The following is a 21,163-nucleotide window of genomic DNA, read 5'->3' as shown; positions in this document are numbered from 1 at the left end:
AATGAATACATGAATAAACAAATAGAAAAAATAAACATTGTGCAGAACACCTCTGGGAAATACTGGTATAAGTAGTGTGAAATTGAGAATAATACAGCTGAGTCTTTGTGCCCTATTAAAAAATCAGCATCTGAATCTCTGAGACAAAGACCAAACAACCAAGGTCAGAGTTAGTGCTGGAAAAAGGCAAAATGAAGACAGGAGTGGAGAAAAGTAGAGAGACCTGGTGAATTCAAATCATCCCCTCTGTTCCTCTCTTCTCTCAATATAACTGTTTCATATTTTTAATGTTTTTTTAAATTTATTTTTGAGAGAGAGAGAAAGAGAGAACAAGTTGGGGAGAGGCAGAGAAAGAGGGAGACAGAGGATCTGAGGCCAGCTCTGCACGTGGGGCTCCATGCGGGGCTTGACCCCACAAACCGTGAGATCATGACCTGAGCTGAAGTCTGCCACTTAACCAACTGAGCCACCCAGGCGCCCCTATAACTCTGTTTTAATTCCGTATCTTGCACTAGCAGAGAAAATTACATTAATGAGCAGGTCAAAACAGTATTTCTGATTAAGGAACACCACTCTGTCTGAGAGCGAAGGAGAAGTCTGTAAATATGGAAGTCAACCACTCAGAAGTATCATCATCAGCAGTGTTACTTTTTGCTAGAGTCAGCTTCTTGCAGTAAATACCAAAGGAAGACTTATTCCATAACAGGAATGACACCTTGGACAGTCCTCTAATTCCATGCGTTAATTCTTTTAAAACATTAACTTTAAGACCAAAATAAACTAGATAGATATTCTCACTTCAGTTACACCATCATTCATGTGAATCCCTCTGTCATAAACAACCCACTGAATAAGGTGAGAGCTAGCGTGGGGGGAAAGGACAGAATGGGAGTGGAAGATGGAGAAGAGAAGTGCGAATTCTCACTGCTGTGTGCCACACACACAAACACAATTTTTTTTTTCACCACTATGAATAAACATTTCAAGCACACTCTGTGGTTCCAAGTTCCTAGCCTTTGGACCTCTATCTCTGATTAGCCTAGGGCTGTTGTCCAGATTGCTTCTGCCTCAGAATTACAGCCCTTGTGCTTCTGCTATTTGATATTATATTATATTACTTATATATTTATAAATCATATTACACAATTTTAAAATAAAATATATACAACAGGGCACCTGGGTGGCTCAGTCGGTTAAGCATCCAACTTTAGCTCAGGTCATGATCTCACAGTCTGTGAGTTCAAGCCCCACGTCAGATTCTGTGCTGACAGCTCGGAGCCTGGAGCCTGCTTCGGATTCTGTGTCTCCCTCTCTCTCTCTCCCCTGCCTCTGGTCATGCTCTGTCTCTCTCTATCTCTCAAAAATAAACATTAAAAAAAAAAATAAAATATATATAAATTAAATTAAATAAATATCGTGTGTCATAAATAGTCACAAGCCACATCCATGGCACTTGGTAATTACAAAACATTTCTAATAGGAAAACATTTACTTGCAAATACAGTATCTGAAAGTCTCAAGTCCTGTCTTTAGAAATGGTAATGATACCTATCATTGTGTCCAGGGCCTGGGAGTACGAAGTGGGAGAAGAGGGGGTCCAGAAGTCCCTGAGGCACGCCTCCTGTGGTGGAAAGAACATTTCATTCTAGGACAGAAGCCACTGTCACCCCCTTCTGGGACTGGATCACAATAAGATTACTTGGCAAGACAGCAATCATATTGCAGTCCTTCATGCCAGTCCTTCTGCATTAGTTAAGGTACTTTTGAGTGAAAGCAACAAAAACCTCAACTCCCAAATGGCTTAAACAATCAAGGCAATTTATCAGTTCATGTATTTAGAAAGTCCAGAAGTAAAGCAAGCTTTTAAGTAGAGTGCATCAAGGGCCCCACCCCTCTTGCTCTGTGTGTCTCTGGATTCTGCCTGTCTTTATGTGTTGACTCTGTCCTCAGACTGGCTTCCCTTCTAATTCTAATAGCAGAACATTGATTTCTTGCTCCTTCATTGCCATTCAAGGAGAGAGACTCTAATTTCACTCAACCATTAAACTGTTCCAACCATTAAACTTGTTCCAAGTGGACCATCCCAGAGCTGCTCACAATGGCAAAGAAGATGGGATTAGAACCATCTGTATATAGGCAAGGGTCAATCCATTCCACCCACAATGCATGACTACAACTGAATGCAGGAGGAAAAGTATAATGCAGAAGAGGCACCACCATGACTATGTATTGATTTCCTTCGTCCCTGTAACAGAAGCACAAACGAAGCTGAGAAATAGACTCAGAGTTTTTAACCATGCTCTGTCTCTTCCCCCTCTCTGCCCTCCCACTCCCTTCCCCTACCCCACCCCCTCTTGTTCTCCCTGTCAGCTCTAACTCCTGCTTTGTTAAAATTGATTGGCAGTGAAAGGAAGGAAGGAAGAAAATGAGGAAAGATAAGACAGGGAATACATAACATATCCTCCATTTTAGTAGAAAGACTCTGGGAGAGATTCAATGATTCAATATTCAGTTACCCAAGTTACCTGCAGCTATGGCCAGATCTAATGCTCTATATAAGTAGATATATATGGTAATCAAGGAAAATTCTTTTTTTGAAAATTTTAGAAGACAAAGCAAAATAGGTAGATTACCCAAAGTCACTCTACAAGTCTGAGTAATTCTCCTTCAAACCAAATACCTTTGTGTTAATCATGCATTCTTTTATTTTTTTTAAGTTTATTTATTTATTTTGAGAGAGAGAAAGAGTGCATGTGTGGGTGGGGGTGGGTGGGGGGGGGCAGAGGGGAAGGACAGTGAGAGAGGGAGAGAGAGTGAAACGCCTAGAGTCTAAGAGACCCCCAAAAACGAACCACCAGAGTCCAGAGTCAAAGCTAAGCAGCAAGGGTCATTTATTGCAGGTTCGAACCTGGACCTCTGCGCCCCCGTTGCCGGTGACGCCAAGAGGCCCTGAGAGAGGTTTTTACACCCCTTTTATAGATAGGTACAAACAGGTCATGGGGAAATCAGGAATTTTCCACAGTTACAGAGCTGCGATTGGTTGGTGTTTAAAGTTGGACACTTAACAGTATTCGATTGGTTCCTGCCTTTAGGTCAGACCACAACCAGGGGTACGGGTATCACAATGATTGATCAGGAATACACGGATGTGCCAAGCAACAATGATTGATCAGGAGTACACGGATGTGCCAAGTAACAATGGTTGATCAAGAATGTACGGACGTGCCAGACAATAATGATTGATCAGGAATACATGGGCGCGCCAAGCAATTGTACAGAAGCGGAACAAGCTGGTTAAGCTTGGTTAGGTTTCAGTTTCCCGTAACTTAAGCTTTTAAGTTTCAATTTTCTCAGGCCTTTCAAGAGAATCCCAAGCAGACACAGAGCCCAACGCAGGGCTTGATCTCACAAACCACCTGGACTGAGATCAAGAGTGGACTGCTTAACCAACTGAGCCATCCAGGCGCCCCAGTCATGCATGCTTAGTAACTAAGTAAAAGAATAATCTAAAAACATGGCAAATGTTGTACATAATAATTATTCACAATAGCAAGAAAAAAATTGAACACAACTTAAATATCCATCAATAGGCAAAGTGTTATGTAGAACTGGTGTATCCATTGAATGGAACATTAGGCAACAGTATTAGCTAATGGATCTGAAGTCTTTTGTAGTATCACAAAAAAAAGCCTATGATTTACTACTGTATTGACAAAAGCAGGACTTGGAAAATAATTAGGTAAAATGTACCTATCCGATATAATCATGTAAAATATACACGTAGAAAGTGACGGGAGGGGTACCTGGCTGGCTCAGTCGGTTAAACATACAATCTCAAGTCATGATTTCGAGGTTCACGAATTCTAACCACATTGGGCTCTGTGCTGGCAGCTGAGAGCCTGGAGCCTGCTTTGGATTCTGTGTCTCCCTCTCTCTCTGCCCCACCCCCGTTCACACTCTGTCTCTCTCTCTCTCTCAAAAATAAACATTAAAAAAAATTTTTTTTAAAGAGACTGGAAAGAAATATACCAAATAATACTAGAGTTTTACTGAAACGTGATTGTTTTCTACTTCTCAGCTTTTTCTGTAACACTGTTACACTGATTTTGTAACTGGAAAAAAGAAAATATACTTGGCAGATATCTACTTAGCAGCTTGCGTCTGTCTGTGCTGGTAAAACAGCAATTACAGGGGCACCTATAGCTGGTTCAGTGGCCGTAGTGTGTGACTCTTGATCTCAGCGTTGTGAGTTCAAGTCTCACACTGAGTGTAGAGATAAATTTAAAAAAACAAAAACAAAAGACAGGGGCGCCCGGGTGGCTCAGTCGGTTAAGCATCCGGCTTCGGCTTAGGTCATGATCTCACAGCTTGTGATTCCAGCCCCGCATCCGGCTCTATGCTGACACCTCAGAGTCTATAGCCTGCTTCAGGTTCTGTGTCCCTCTCTTGCTCTGCCCCTCCCCTGCTCGTGCTCTCTCTCTCTCTCTCAAGAATAAATAAAACATAAAAACAAAAAACAAAAAAACCCAGAAGTCACATTTAAGTGGCCTGTCTCTATCCCAACAGCACTCATTCACTTATTCAACAGCTAATTATTAAGCAACTATTACATATGCATCAGGGATGTATCAATGAGTAAATGATGTGGTCCCTGTACCTATCTTTACAGCCTAGCGAAGAAGACAGACTATAAGCAAACAATTTGTTACAAATGAGGAAAACATGGGATGAAGGTAACCAAATAATGTCATAAAAGGAGAGAGAACCGACTTTAAAAGGTCAGAGAGGCTTCCAAGGAAGTAGTATCTAAGTTGAAATGAGAAAGAGGAGGTGGCTGAGAACCCCAAGTGCAGGGCAGGGCAGTTGAAGCAGAGGGCCTAAGGTGAAAAAGAGCTCAGCAAGTCCTGGGGACTGAAATCAGGAGACCCGCATGGCTACAGCACAGTGCAAGAGGAGAAAAGGGGTTACAATGAGGTTAGAGGGGTAAGCAGGGACCAGATCTTGCAAAACCTTGGTAAGAATTTTGGATTTTACTCTGAATGCAATGTGAGCCATTGAAGGGTTGTACAGAGAAGAAACACGGTTCCATCTGCACCTTCATAAGATCACTCATGGCATTGTGGGAAATGACTTGATGGTGTGTAGGGGACAAGATGCAGAGAGGATAGTTGGAAGATCTTTGCAGCCAACTGTATTTCTTAGAGCAGTAGCAATGGAAATGAATTAGACTCAAAGACTTCAGGGTATGTTTTCAATATGGACCAGAGGATACGGTGGGGTGAGGGAAAAGTGAGTCAAGGATGGTGTCCAGATTAATACTTTGAGCAACTGAGTGTGTGGCAGTGGCACTGAGAGAGAGGGGAAAACAGGAAGAAATAGATTTGGGGGACAAGATGAAGACTTTAAATTTAAATAAGACCAAACTGCCATATAGAATGTGTATATAATCTTTCTCTTCAGGAAGACCTTTAAAAATGGAAAGCACGTTTTTCACCTTTGAAATCTTAACATCTTGAACAGTGCAACATGTGACAGGGTAGGCATTTAGTGAGCAATTGTTAAACGAACTTCACAGCTTTGAAAATATTTCATTCATTCCAATGTAAGAAGATTCTAGTTGCTGTGGAAAGCCCGATTTTAGACAGTTTCCCATACCAAGACTGACAAGGAAAAACATTGATTGGCCGGTAACTAAAAAAGAGAAAGGGGCACCTGGGTGGCTCAGTCAGTTGAGCGTCTGACTTCAGCTCAGGTCATGATCTCATGGTTCATGAGTTCGAGCCCCGCATCAGGCTCTGTGCTGACAGCCTGGGGCCTGCTTCAGATTCTGTGCCTCCCTCTCTGCCCCTCCCCCACTCACACTCTGTCTCTCAAAAGTAAATAAACATTAAAAAAAAAAGGGAGAAAGAAAAACTATGAGATTCTTATTTTTTTTTAATTCTTATTTATTTAGTTTTCTGTAGTTAAGCTAAAATGGGAATTAAAAGCTTTAATGTGTGTGCTTAAATTCTTGGGCCAGCCACTGACCCCTTCAAGTGATTTTACCTCCCAGTGTTTCAGTTTCTCCATTTGCAAAAGGGAGATAATGGTAGTTGCTTTATCTCACAAGGATGTCATGAAAATAAGTCAGATAAATTGCTTTGCCCTCCTTGGAAAGGGGCTCCAGAAAGTAAGCATTATTAGATATGATGATGAATACTCACAACTTCAAAGATATTTTTAAATTGCCCCCCAAGTCTTTGAACATGTTAAGCCTATGAATAGCACAGTGTTAGGTGTTTATACATTTCTGGCAAGCTTTCACCTCTTGTTAAAGCAGTAAATGGTCTTTGAACAAATGTATTTCTCATTCTTTGATAACTATGCTTCCTTGTTTGTACACTTGAAAGATGATTATCATCTGGCATGTGAGGTCAAGTCCAACTCCTTGGTGCCATTACAGTTCAATTGCAGCTTTAATTGAGTTTTTCTTCCAAGGTTGAAAATAAGTCATTTGGTTCACTTTGGTAAGCTCCTTGCACGCTAAAAAGTGATTGTGAGGTGAGTACAACTATTTTCTGCAAATGATATAAATAATGTTTTTCATTTTAGCTACAATATCCTCATTCGAAAATTGATATGAAAAATCCGGTATTTTTATTTCTTCACTGTTGTATTTTTTTTTCTGATGGGTTTCCCTAAAATTGCTTTTAATAGCTATAATTATACATTTTAACATTTCTAACACAGACAGTCCCCGACTTACAGCGGTTTGACTTACAATTTCTTTACTTTAGGAAAGTACAAACGCGGTAAGTATGCTTTCAGTAGGAGCCATACTTGAAATGTCGAATGTTGACCTTTTCCCAGGCTAGCAATACGTGGTGGGATGCTCTCTCGAGATGCTGGGCAACAACAGGGAGCCTCAGGTCCCAGTCAGCCACGCCATCATGAGGGTGAACCAATACACTTACAACCTTCTGTACCCGGACCAGCCATTCCGTTTTTCACTTTCGGTAGAATATCCAGCAAATTACATAAGATATTCAACACTTTATTGTAACGTAGGCTTTGTGTTAGAGATTTTGCCCAAGGGTAAGCTAATGTCAGTGGTAGGCTAGGCAAAGCTATCATGTTCGGTACGCCAGGTGTACTTTTGACTTATGAGATCTTCAACTTACAACGGGTTTATCAGGACATAACCTCATCGTGAGTCAAGAAAGATCTACACAGACAGCCATGGTACACACATAAATATCACCAAAGTAAAAACCTACAGACCCCAAGACAAAATACAGGATAGTAAACATCATCTAGGACATTTCTTATTACAGATGTGCATCACGTTCATAATTAGTATGATATTAGAAAAACTAACAGACCATTAGCACTACCATTCTTATCCACACTTCTCTTACCTATATGCCTAACACAAATCAAAACTCTTCCTGCTGGAGTAGCCAAAACACTCCCAGTAGAGTGCTGCAAAATCATTCTTTGCAAAGTAAGAGAATAACACCTACTTTTCCTCTCTTAAAGAACCCCCTCTCCAGGTAAGTCTCACTATATCCACTCGACAGATGTGGAATTTGAAGCTGGGTGCTTTACACTAGATCCCCCAGCTAGGTCAGAACACAGGCTAAATATGCCTGACCACAAGGATAACATCATTCATATTCCTTCCTCTTTCGTTTTTCTCTCCAGGAAGAATTGAAGCAACACAAAGGAAGACACTGTACACTTTGATAACTCTCTAGGAGGGGAGATCTGAACCAGGATAAAGGAAAGGTAGGGGTAAAATGGCCTCAATTCTACCAAGTGATGGTAGAAGCCTCCTCACAGCTCCACCAGGATCTGACAGAACGGACACTGATGAACGATAGGCCTCCCTCAGGCAGAACCCCAGGAACAAATGTCCTAGGCCCTAAATATTATGAAGAAGGAGTGGCATTACTATTTCAGAATAGTATTAAAGTTTAATTTTGAAAGTCCTGCCTCCAATGATATACCCAGGGGCCGATAAAAGATGCCAGCAGCATAGCGTCTTCTCAAATACGATTATCCTGGGTGGGCCTTGAACTGGTGGGATGGCCCAAACTCCCACATCTCTAGGGAAAGCATTCCTGGCATCTGGTATCGTTGAATTTACCTAGGCCAAAGGTCATAAATTAGTGGCCTATAATGAGCCAGATTTTACCTCAAAAGGCTCTTCAGTTGGCCCACTGCAATGACTTCTGCCACCAACCACCTAAGTCAGGCCAAACTGCACAGGCTAACGGCACAGTCCTCCACAAGACTGCCCTTACTCCAGATACCAGTCACAAGTTCAAGGGTCCCAGGCCACCCTCCCTTCTAAGGTGCTGGCTACAAATTTAGGGGTTCCTGCTGCTTCCTCAAGTTTGGTAATTTGCTAGAATGACTCACAGAAGTCAGGAAAATGCAATACTTATAATTACAGTTTTATTATAGCAAAAGGACAGGGAGGAGAGATGCAGAGAGTAAGGTCTGGGAAAGTCTCAAATGTGAAGCTTCCACTGTTGTCTCCTGCGTCCTCAAGGATGTATCATCTTCCCAATACACCGATAGGCGACAAGGTGGATTACTACCAACCAGGAAAGTTCATCCAAGCTTCCGTGTGTCCAGAGTTCTTACTAGGGCTTCATTATATCAGTATGATTGGTAAATCATGTATCAGTCTCTGCCCCCCGCCCCACCCCGCAAACCCCTTCCCAGAAGGTTGGGTTGATAATCCCCCATTTGCTCTTTCTGGCACGACCAGCCCCATACTGAGTCATCTCATAAACTATTAGTCATCTCACAAAGTATGAGAGGCCCACCATGAATAAGAAAGGCACTCCTACCACCTGGGAAAGTCCAAAGGTATAGAAGCTACTTCCCCAAACTCAGAAACAAAGACCAGCCCAAATTATTTATACACCCACACGATATTTAAATGTTATTTCAGATTAGCTACCAACATTTAAAACTGTGTTCACATAAAAATCTAAATGTTTTGTACTCCCCTAAAGTATTGGCAATCTTAGCCTTCCATTCCCACAAAGCTGCTGCCCGCTTTCTAAGGGACACTCGTGTCTCCCCACCATCTCCCTAGTCTCTACTTTCTTATTCTTGGAGTGATTCACTCCTTTGTTTCCTTCACATCCACGGCAAACATTTAAATTTCCAAACCCTGGCCTAGGCCTTGGGTGTTCTGGCTGTTTTCATTCCATCTCACATTATTAACTTCAAGGAATGTGTGGGGAAGGAAGGGCAATTACCTTTTGCCATTTCATTATCTTACTTCCAAGCTACTCTTCCTCTACACTTCATGTGAGTCTGGGTGCATGTGTGCATATACGCATGCCTGTGCCGTACAGGTGTCTCTTAGAAGGTCTTGAGCCAGGCTACTATGAAAGGTTTGACTGCAGAACCAGGACAAGCTGAAATAAAATTCATGTCATCTTCAGAGTCAAAAACTAGAGCCAACGGAGGACCTTAGAAAAGAAGCCTCTCATTCTAAAGACAAAGCAAAACCTATGTTTCTCAATATCTTTAAAGCTATAGCTTCCTTCATAAGCGTAAAATTCTCACAACCTCCTCTATTATTTGATATTCGGCATAATTAACTGAAAAAAATAAGTGGGGCAGATACTATTATTTTCAAAATTCACATACCCCTTTCTCCCAACTTACCGCTCTGTAAATCACTTGTTTAAAGAATATAAGAGGCATGAAACAAGCCCCAAGTACATCAGTGGCCATGTGGACGGGTACCTATAGTCTCTCTTAGGTACAAGTGTCACAGAGACCTTGAGTTTTACCTTCAGTATTCGTGGGTTTCATATTTTGAATTTATCTACTAAAATTTGTAAACCCCAAATCAATACCTGCAATGTTTTTACAGTCATTCACAAACACATGCAGAGCAGTAAAAAATTTCAGTCAACTGATTTTGAAGGTTCCCAGCAGAGGCCAAACAAGGGAACACTTTACATTCTTATTCCAAAAATAACACTGTAAATAACTGCCCTTTTTGTGTTCTATTTAGGGGCACTTTTTTGGTACTTTTGTGCTTTTTGTTATTGATTTTATTTAAAATGACCCCCAAGCATAGTGTTGAAGTGCTATCTGGTGTTCCTAAGTGCAAGAAGGCTGTGATACGGGGGCAACTTGGTGGCTCAGTCCGACTCTTGGTTTTGGCTCAGTTCACGATCTCATGGTTTGTGAATTTGAGCCCCGCGTCAAGCTTCACGCTGACAGTGCAGAGCCTGCTTTGGATTCTCTCTCTCCTTTTCTCTGCCCCTCCCCTGCTCGTTCTCTCTCTCAAAATAAATAAATACTTTTAAAAAAAGAAAAAAAAAAAGGAAGGCTGAGATATGATCCATATAGGAAATGCACGTGCTAGATATGCTTCATACAGGCATGAGCTATATGAACTTGAGTACATTACTGATATATGCATATTAAATATATATGTAAATGTCAATGTTATATGTTAAATAATATAGTATTAAAAATAGTAAGTCAATCATATATTGAACATATATGAAGATATTAATATATTTCTTTAAACAGAGACACACATAAAACAAGATTATGCCTTAATCAGTTGGTGCAGATGTTGTGACCAGAGGCTCACAGAAACCTAATTCTATATTTCCCCCGAGAGAAATGGTTCAGTATTCACTAGTTCAATGTTTATAACTTTATAGAACTACCACAAATGACAAGGATCGGCTGTACGTGTAAAATAGTGAAGCACACATGGGACTTTCCAGCACAAAATCACATCAAAGGCGGCTGTGGAGGGAGTGGGGGTGGGGGTGGAAACTAAGCTCACAGGCAAGTAACCATTAAGGATGCGATTTCGTTTTAAACCAGAAAATGATGGTGCAATTAATGCTAGTCATTCTTCCCAGACAAACCAATGCAGCATTAAGATGCCACATGGTAAACAGAGCACTGAACTTAAAGTTGGGAGGCCTTGTTGCTGGTCCCAACTCTGCAAGTAATTAACTTAGGTAAGTCATCTAACCCCATTTAAGCGTGTTCTTTATCTGCTAGAGGGATTTAAGTCTTGTAGCAATAACTCACATTTGCCATAATTATTATCCACAAAAGCTTTCCATGTAAATTATATCATTGGATGACCCTGATGGTCCCTTTTTACTCCAAAACCGTATCACTTAAGAGAATTACTTTGCCAAACTAGAATAAATATATCAAATGTTTATAATACTAAGAAGAGCTTTCCTTTGGAATGTTTATAAGACATTAGTCAGAGGGAGGACTTCAAATACAAGAACTAAAAAACAGCTGTGGACTTATTTTTAAATTGTATTTATTCAATTAATATTTTCTTTTTAAAAATGAGAGAAAAACATTCCCAGTAGATGGCCATCCTTGCCGCAGACCCCATACCACCACAAATCTTGTAAATGCGGAGAAGCTAAAGTACCACTAGGTGGAGCAGGAACAAAAGACATTTATTTATAGTTCAAGGAACCCTGGCAGTCTTCAAGAGGTCTTAAAAGGTCACCTTCTGAGTACATGGAAGCTTGGTGAAGCAGAGTTATCTAAACCTACTCGCCCTGTGTGCTTTCCAGAAAACCATGCTGAGGAAAATTATTTTTCTTCTTAGAGAACATTACCAGCAACAGCGAATTCCAGCTTTTTCACATGTCTATAATTGGGCTAAGAATTGTGTTGGACAACACTGAAGGACCTATTTTAGGTAATGGGCTGAGGTACTGCAGACCCACACATTTACAAATTTGCTGACATAGTCCTCCAGACTGGTTCTTTCCGTTGTCAGGGCGGGACGTGAGCAGAGTATCATCACCCTGGTAATTTGTCTTTATAACGCAGGCCCCAGGGGCACCTGGGTGGCTCAGTCGGTGGGGCGTCCCACTTCGGCTCAGGTCATGATCTTACGTTTGTTGAGTTCCAGCCCCGCGTCAGGCTCTGTGCTGATAGCTCAGAGCCTGGAGCCTGCTTCAGATTCTGTGTCTCTCTCTCTCCCTCCCCCTCCCCTGCTCATGCTCTGCCAGTCTCTCAAAAATAAATGTTAATTTTTTTTTTAATAAAAAATAAATGTTAAGATGCAGGCCGCGGCCTACCATCTCTCCCAGCAACGACCCCCTGAATAGCTGTCTTAAGGAAGTGAAGGCACTCTTTTGGGATGAATCCATACGTAAATTTGGATTTAGTCTTTGGGGATAACTGGGCAGAAGGGCCTGTAGGTTGTTTCCTTTAACCTAGTAGGCCATCAGTTTATTTTCTTTCCTGAAAGAACACCAGATCCAAATGGGGGCGGGGGTGGTAATATATTTCCTTCTTTTCCGTTTGTCGCCACTTAATGCTTTGCAACCACTGGCAGAGGCAAAGAAAATTAACAAGCTAGCACCATTAAAGGAACAATATTCACTGCTTTGAGAACACACTAGTTCTGGTTAACAAATACTTACGAAATGTTTAACAATCCCATCGAGGGGACTGGCTGCGTGATCTACTTTCCAGATCTACTTTCGTAAAGGCAAAACCTCAACAAAACCCCCAGATCAGCTAATACATGAGGTACAAATGGGCAACAAAACCAGAGGCAGGAGATTAGGACAAAAACCCTACAAAAGAATGGCTCGCTGACTGGCTCACTGCCCATTCGTTTGGGCCAATTTCTTAAATGTTCTCCACGCATCCTTCTGCCAATCTGCACGCACCCTAGTCCAATCCGCGGGTATCGCGACCTCACAGGCCCACCACTGATGGCGAAGGGAGACCGACGCGCACAAAAGGAGTTCCCCCCCGCCCCCACCCCTTCCCTTGGAAAGCCGACTGCGGGCCTCCAACAGCACCTCAGCAGGCGGCATGTGTCTGAGCCCAGTCCCGGGTGCAAGTCCCACAGCTCAGGGAAGCGCACCGCGCGCGGGGACCTGCTCCCGTTTCTCTCCCTGCGGTCAGAGCCTCGCCCTTGGCCCCCCCAAGGGACCCGCGGCTGACAGAGCCCAACTCTTCGCGACGGCAATGGGTGCCTCCGGAGAAGCCCCGGGCCGACCGCGGCCTCTAGGCGGGACGCGGGGGCTAAGGAGGCGAGCCACCGCAGGGTCCTGGGAGGGGCGAGCAAGTCAGCAGCTGACATTTTTTGTTTGCTCCAAACTGTACGGTGGACGGCGGTAGGCCGAGGCTTTTCCGCCCGCTGAAAGTCAGCGAAAAAAACAGCGTGCGGGAAACAAAAGCGCGGCGCCTACGCCCTTCTCAGTTAGGGTTAGACAAAAACTGACCGCTTCCCCTCCCAGGCCCACCCTCCACAACCCGAGGTGCAAAACGCCGCGGCTCCCTATAAAGACAGTGGCCGCCGTACGCGCCGATTGGCTAAAGCCCTCCCGTCGCGGTTCTCGCGACATCCGTCCTCACCACCACCCCCCCCCTTTTTTTTTTTTTGGAATGCTCTATTTCCGGCCGTGAGGACAGCTGCGCCCCTCCCCCCACATTTCCTGGGAAAAGCGTTATTTCCCGACGTCCTTTGAAAGTAAAAACGAGCTTGTCCTACTGCACGGCTCCGTTTTCCATGCCTTAAGGACCGGGTGCACCTGCCTTAAGGACCGGCCTCGGTGCGCTCCACCACCTTAAGAAAATGAAGTTCACAGAAAAATTTTAGGGCCTGGGAAATATGACAGTGATTCTCAACTCTAGTCACATTTGTTAGAGATCTTTAAGAAAATAGATTCCCGGATAGCCTTGGCTAAACCAGAAGGTTGGCTGTGCTCGTTGGATTGCCTTGGAGTTCCTTCCCTGCTCCCTTCTTAGAAGGCCTCTCTGCAATGTCTTCTTGAACATAGGATGGGTTTTATTAAGTATAACTATTTCATTCTTAATCTTAACATTCAAGATTTGAATTTACCTTTTATTAGGAAATGAAAGCTTTTCAGTCATTGACTTTGCTTTAATGTTGTGTCATGATTAGGTTAAAAATCCACCGTAAATTGTACCAAGTTTCTGTAATGGTATAATAGTGTTTTACATATAACTGGCTGATCCTAATTGTAGAATTCATGTTCAGTTGGGTGAATTCTGTGGAGTTGTCGCTATTGACACCTCAGTCTGAAAGAAAGATACAATATTAGAGGGGTTGGTTTCCAACGACTTTAAGGGCAGGGAAAATATAAGCGTGATTTTCCATTTTATTCCCTATCCCTAGATTACTTGAAAAGGATCATCTATGATCCCATGTTAGAGGCTGGAGTCAGTACAGAATATTCCAGGTAGGTTGTTGAGTTAACTACCTCAGACCACGGTTCAGAATTGTTTGCCTGACTAATGTAGCAAGCAATTTACTTTGGGATCGCTTTAAACTTAAATCTCTTAACCTGTTTAAATATCAATTTTTTTAATTTGTAAAATGGGAATAATGCTTGTCTCGCTCATTGAGAGACTAAGAGAAAAATTACCAGGTGTACTCACAACTGCAAAGAAAAGACCTCCCCCCACCCCCCACCCCCCCCCCACTGCGTTCCCAGAACCAGCCAGGGTGCGCCCGGTTGTGGGCTGACCTAAAGGCGGGAACCAATCAAGTTCTGCTGAGTGGTTTGAAAAAAAGGCGGGAACCAATCAAGTTCTGCTGAGTGTTCAAATTTAAGTGTTAACCAATAACAGCTCTGTAACCGCAAAAAAAAAAATCCCTAACTTGTTTGTGCCCGTCTATAAAAGAAGCTGTAAGATCCTCGCTCAGGGCCTCTTAGCGTCACCGGCAACTAGCGCGGGGAGCACCGGGTTCGAACCTGCAATAAACGACCCTTGCCGCTTGGCTTTGACTCTGGACTCTGGTGGTTTGTTTTCAGGGGGGTCTCTCGAATCGGGGCATATCACTCATCTCTCTGGGATGTTGAAGTTTTGCTCTGTGTTTTAAGTTTATTTTTGAGAGAGAGGCAGAGAGAGCAAGAGGAGGAGGGGCAGAGAGGGAGAGACAGAATCCGAAGCAGACTCTACACCGTCAGCATGGAGCCCAATCCTGGGCTTGAACCTATCAACCACGAGCTGATGACCTGAGCTGAAGGCAAGAATCTGATGCTTAACCCACTGAGCCACCCAGGCCCCCCTGAGATATTGAAGTTTAAATTAGATAAATGTGTAGATAGCTCTATTTTCTTTTAGAAAACAGTTTCAGAATTCTGAAGAATAAGTTCATGCTCTCTACAGTGCTTGTGAATCTGGTGAGTGCAGCATCAACTGTTCACAGTGCCCTCAGATAATCATTTTTTACACGGTATCCAATCTAGTTTTCCTTATAATCACTGACGTGGGAGAGAAGTACCTAGGAATGAAATGCACCTCTTCACAAATGCTTGACTCAGGCCCACTTCTCCTTGTACAATGTGCCCATCATTATTACACCTTGGAATCTTTGCCCTAATGTTACCTCTGCCCAGAATTTTCTTTTGGTCAATTCTCCGTATCTACATACCTACTGGGAGTGCACCATAGAGAGCATCAGGGAAGGGGATAGAGATGAAAAGGGAAATCCCACAATCCCTATCTTCTAAGAACGTATCTATTGCGGGAGAAAGACAAGCAAACTAAAAGATAAGGCTGCATAAATTAAGTGGTCAATAGAAGAACAAATAACAATGCGTTGAAGGACACAATGAATTTTGACTGCATGGAGGAAGTAGCATCTAATTCTACAACAGAAGATAACAGATTTCATTGTATTCGAAAAGTTTCTAGGGGCGCCTGGATGGCTCAGTCAGTTGGGTTGGGCGTCTGACTTTGGCTCAGGTCATGATCTCCCAGTTCGTGTGTTCGAGCCACATCAGTCTCTGTGCTGATAGCTTGGAGCTTGGAGCCTGATTCTAATTCTGTGTCTCCCTCTCTCCCTCTGCCCCTCTCCCACTTGCACTCTGTCTCTCTCTCTTTATATTTTAGTACATAGTTTTATGTACTAAACAAAAAAGAATAAAATTAAAAGGTATCTTTACAGAGTTTATCCTATTTGAAATTTACAATGACCCTGTGAGACAGACAGGGATTAGCAGCCCCACTTTATGGATAAGAAAAATTTATCTTCAAAATGTTCATGCAGCTGGTAGGTGGTAGAGCCTCGACCTAAATCCACATGTGCTGCCCCTGAATTCTGAGGAAAGGGCATTACATTAGGTTTAAATTTCAGCTGTCTTTCAAATCTAGCCCCAGAGCCAAATCTACCAGAAAGTCTTCCACGAGACCTCAAGGTATTTTCCTCCTTATGAACCCCCAGACCATTTTATGCTTCTCTTAGGACACCAAATCACTTTCTACCTAGTATTATTATAATCAAGGCATAAATCTCACCTCTTATACTAGACTGCTGGCTTCTTAAGGACAGGATCTCACTCCTGCTTTAGCAGTCATTGTGCTTAACACAGTGCTTTGCACAGAGCAGATATGAAATACTTTGAGTTACATGAATACTGCCATCATTATCAAGCACCCAGGTCATTTCAGACTCTTCCCCCATCATATCTAACTAGATACCAAGACTTGTCGGGTTTTTTTGTAATTACTTCTTCTGAATTCCTATTGTCTATAATCTTGAGTCTTATGACTTGACTACTTTATATCTAGACTAATAACTGGTTAACTGATCACCAAATCTCCAGGGCCTTCCCAGCCCAATTTATTCTCCAAACCACTGCCACATTCATCTTAATTTCCTATGTTTCCTGCTTTTCATTCTTTAATTGTTCTCCTTTGCCTATAGGACGTGTAACACAAAGCCTCCCTTTCCAGTCCTTGGCCTTCATTTACTTTCCTAGTCATTGCTCTTAGTCTGCTCAATGTGAGCTCTTTATTTCAATAAAACCAGTCTATTAAGCATGCCTTGAATATGCTTTGTTCATTATGTAAACCTCAACAAACTTAAATCTGTATCACCCAGTTGACACACATGTTGCACTACAAATTTTTCCAAGGGAAAGATGAGAACTTCAAGGTCAAGAATAATGTTTCCTCTAGCATTTAATTTGGTTCTACTCCAGAAACAGGTTGTTTGCTTCACCCATCACAGAAATGGAAGAGACATGGACATTCCAACAACTGAAATACTTTCTGTTCTCTCAGACACATATGATATCCAAAGTTTTCTGTCACATATACTCAAAGCATTTTTTTCTAACCATTTTATCTGTATTCAGAAGCATCTTTGATGTACTATGTTGGGTCCAACTTCTTTAAATTCTGCCTTAGTGATCCACATGTCCTGGAAAGCAGACAGGGATGCAAGAATAGAGCCTCCCATCCACACTGATAGTTTCCTTTCTGGGGGAACTGTAACTTGCACAGGTGTATTGGCAGGTACCATATTTGCTACACCTTTAACTAGCCTCTTGTCTAAACCGGGGAAAGAGGTTGATCCCCCAGCAAGGATAATATTGGAGAAAAACGAGTTCCTTAGATCTGTATCGCATTTCATTATGCTGTTGAAACACAATTTATCGATGCCAGGGGTCTGAAGGTTCCTAAGACGTGGAGAGAAGAGGGCCTCTGGACAATGAAAGAGTTGGTCATAGAGCTTGACCATCGTCCCATCAGGTAGCTGGTAAACTTTCTCTATAGAATCACGTTTCTTGGCCATTTCCTCTTCGTAGTTCATTACCACGTAACAAGAAGTTTCCTTAATGTCTGCAACAATCTTTCTGTCTGCAGCACTAAGCAGCATGATGCCCTGCTCCTTCAACAGTGTCATAAGGTAGTTGGTGAGGTCAAGGCCTCCCAGATCTAGCTGCTGGACACCATGAGGCAGACAGTAACCCTCAAAGATGGGCACACACTGGGTAACCCCAGCACCTGAGTTCAGCACAAAACCAGTTGTGAAGCCAGCAGCAAAGAGAGCCAGCACCCCCTGAATGGACATATAAAAGGCAGGCACCTCCAGATGCTCAAAAAACACTTCAGTGATTTGTTGCCGGTTGGCCAGTGGGTTCAGTGCTGGCTCCGTAATCAAGACTGGGCCATCACAGGCCTTTAGTTTCAGGTTATGATCATAGATATGCTTCCACATGACCTCCATGTCCCCCCAGGAAGTAATGAGACCACGTTCCACTGGGTAGCTGTAGGAAAAGCAGTAAGATAAGTGACAGCTTTTTTTTTTTTTTTTTTTTTAGTGGCAGCTTTTAATTTTTTCAGCACCTACTCTCTTCAAACCTGGGTTAATCCCCATACTTATTACCAGTACCCTTTGTGGGCAGTGACTGTCACAGCCAGTTAGAGAAGGTAACTGCCAGCAGAAGTTTGCATAGCTGACTTCCTCTGCAATTTTTGTTGCTTTCCATTTGTCCCCGCTTTGGAAGACAAAGAATCTTTAAAAAAAAAAAAAAAAAATTTGGGAAGTCTTTGGAGCACCTGGCTGGGTTAAGTCAGTTAAGCATCTGACTCTTGATCTTTGCTCAGGTCAGGAATTCCCAGTTGGTGGGATCAAGTCCCAAGCTCTAGGCAGAGCCTGCTTGGGATTCCCTCTCTCCCTCTCTCTTTCTGCCCCTCCCCTGCTCCCTCTCTCTCAAAATAAATAAACTTTAAACGAAGTTTAAAAATTGGGAAATCTTTACATAATAGTACAGTTTTAATATCAATTAATTGAAGAAAATAACCCACAGGGAGAAAGTGACATCCTTAAATAAACTTGTACATTATGAACGGTGACTTTATTTATACATTTGAACAGATCCGTTTACATACGAAGAGCAAGTAATGCTAACCCTTTAGATGTCTGGTACCCTCAGAGATTTGTGGCCTGCACCAGCGGGTTGAAACTTCCTGTTCCTGTCTTCCTTGTTCTCTCACCCTTATGCCCCTCATCTAGACCCTCCCTCTTTCCGCTCCACTAGGGTCCTGCCCGCTGTGAGAAGACGGTACCTGATGGACAACGAGTTTCTCCGTTCCTGCGCTTGGTCACCTACACACGTTTCCAGCGCGCCCTCCGCTACCCAGCCCTGTCCTTTGGCCCGGCCGATAATGTTGGGGTAGACGAACTGGGGCTCCCGCGACCCAGCCAGGCCCGCCTTAATCACTCCTGAGCCGTTGTCGATCACCACTGGTAGCTGGTAGTAGTAGCTCATGCCGCTGCCTCCTCCTCCTGTCGCCTGGCTGCTCTGGCTGCCCTGGCTGCGGGCTACGCTAGGGAGCGAAAGTGCGAAGCGCGGGCCCTTGGGCAGCGCCAGAAGGCCTACGGCCTGGAACGTCGCGTCACAGAAGCGCTGGCCTGACCACGGGGCCTGCGCCTGGCAGGCGTGCCCTGGAGAGCCCAGGCCCATTGACCCTCCAAAGTGCTGCGCCCCCCCCCCCCCACCCCCCGACTGCATCTCACAGGGGCTGGGTCACTTGCCACCCCCTGGAATCCCGGGATACCAATATCAGGAAAACCCAACTTTCTTCACTAATGATATAAATCTAACCCTTCACAAGGGGCCTTCCCCAATACCTCGATGAGTCATAAAAAGTTTTCTTTTCCAAAGCCTTTGAATTCTGGTTAATGTGTCTGTCCATGGGCATGTTGAAAGTTCTAGAATGTGCCCTTGAACCTAGGAAAAGGTGGGAAGATTTGACTAGAGAAAGTTGTCACAGAAGACGCCCGGTTTGTGCTTCTGGAAACCCTTGTCAACTTTTGAAAACACAAAGGAAAGAATGCTAGGATTTAAAGTGGGCTTTATATACTTTTATTATTGTTTCTATACACCAGGCAAATACTTTGTTGCGCTTCTTTCCTGCAGTTTCTAAGCAAAAGGTAGTCAAAACCAAAATGGTAGAAGCTCACTTTTTTGGATTGATTGATTTTTAGCAATCTCATCTGGTTATCCCCCATGTAATATGAAGGTCATTCCTATTTCCTAAAAAATACAGGTAATGGTCTCACGGTTTCCTGAGTTGGAGCCCCGCATCCGGCTCTGCACTAACTGTGCAGAGTCTACTTGGGATTCTCTCCCTCTCTCCTTCTTTCTCTGCCTCTTGCCTCTCCACCACTCTGTTGTCTCTCTCTCTGAAAATAAATAAAAACTTAAAAAAAAAAAAAGACGTGATTTTTAGGCATAAGGATGTGTCTGCCTCTTTGCAAGAAAAGTGATATTCCTTAGGTCCTATGAAGTTTAGGTTTAGAAAAATTTAAGTACATTGTGTGCCAAAAAGTGCATCTTTGGTGTCTGATTTTTTACCCCCTCAATTTTACACACTATGTAGAGCATTTAAAAACACCTCAGCAAGTTCGAACCTCTGGTTGGTCTCTGAAAGCAGGGGAGGAAATTCAAAAGCTATTTACTTGTCTCTCCACCAGAGGTTGAAAGGGTCACCTAAGTAACAGCTGTGGCACTTGGTGCTGCAAGCCTCTGCAAGAAGAGGGAGGCCACTGAAGCCCCGCACTACACCCTGCCTTCTGAGCAACGTCTCTCCAGGAAAGGATACGAAATAAAACATTTCTTTCCCACAGAAGTGTTACTCAAAGGAAGGGCAAGGAGCGAGTGCCTGGTTTCTGCAGCGGTACTTAAGAGTCTGAAAAAAAGCATGCAAATTCCAACTTTTAGAATAGTTTCAGCACTATACAATTAAACATTTAGTTATTTCCTTTTCTGATTGTTTTATTTTTCCTGTTAAAAGCTATCGCAACATTACGTGCCTGTGAACTCCAAATTACTACTTCCATATGAAGGACTTTCTGAACCATAGCACGTAGCCGAGTTTCCGTAGTGTAGTGGTTATCACGTTCGCCTAACACGCGAAAGGTCCCCGGTTCGAAACCGGGCGGAAACAGCTTTTTTTTTTTTTTTTTTTTTTTTCCTCTCTCTACAGGGTTCACCCGAAACGGAGCCATGTGGTTCTCACCAATTATTCCAGACTTTTAAAATACATTCTTAATAGCAACTTACTGAACAATGAGAATTTAAACTTTCACCCTGGTTATGTTATTCAGCAAATGTTTTTATTGACAGCTTGCCATGTGGAAGTGCTTCAAAAAAAAAAAAATTCAAATCACAACCTACTACTTAAAAATAATGTAACATACAGCCTAGAGAGGAGCTCAAACACAGCGGTAAAACTGTTAGCCTTGTTGCCTCCTAAGCACCTTTTGTGTTACAAGTCATGTGGTTTTCCATTAGTTTTCCCCTTCAGACTGCAAATTTTCCCCTTCAGACTGCAAATTCCTCATTGCCGGGAGACCATGTTT

The 21,163-nt window shown here is 42.9% G+C and overlaps 1 protein-coding gene, 1 long non-coding RNA gene and 1 other non-coding gene across 3 annotated transcripts; 2 read left to right on the top strand and 1 right to left on the bottom strand.

Annotated features, from left to right (window-relative positions):
• The first annotated feature begins 13,431 nt into the window (after window positions 1-13,431).
• LOC128315245 (uncharacterized) lies at window positions 13,432-19,462 on the top strand. The gene is made up of 2 exons (XR_008297833.1): window positions 13,432-14,240; window positions 18,837-19,462. It is a non-coding gene; the product is annotated as an uncharacterized LOC128315245 (long non-coding RNA).
• Window positions 16,954-19,175, bottom strand: ACTRT3 (actin related protein T3). Its single transcript, XM_015088537.3, has 2 exons — window positions 18,865-19,175; window positions 16,954-18,062 (listed from the first exon to the last, which is right to left on the bottom strand). Exons 1-2 carry the CDS (start codon window positions 19,065-19,067, stop codon window positions 17,144-17,146), a joined length of 1,122 nt encoding a protein of 373 aa, XP_014944023.3. The 5' UTR covers window positions 19,068-19,175; the 3' UTR covers window positions 16,954-17,143.
• A 1,213-nt stretch (window positions 19,463-20,675) lies between the features above and the next one.
• Window positions 20,676-20,748, top strand: TRNAV-AAC (transfer RNA valine (anticodon AAC)). The gene has a single exon. It is a non-coding gene; the product is annotated as a tRNA-Val (tRNA).
• The last annotated feature ends 415 nt before the right edge of the window (window positions 20,749-21,163 follow it).

Source organism: Acinonyx jubatus, chromosome C2 (genome assembly GCF_027475565.1).
Source record: "Acinonyx jubatus isolate Ajub_Pintada_27869175 chromosome C2, VMU_Ajub_asm_v1.0, whole genome shotgun sequence".
NCBI classification, from domain to species: Eukaryota; Metazoa; Chordata; class Mammalia; order Carnivora; family Felidae; genus Acinonyx; species Acinonyx jubatus.
This window is presented reverse-complemented; position numbering and strand designations above follow the sequence as displayed.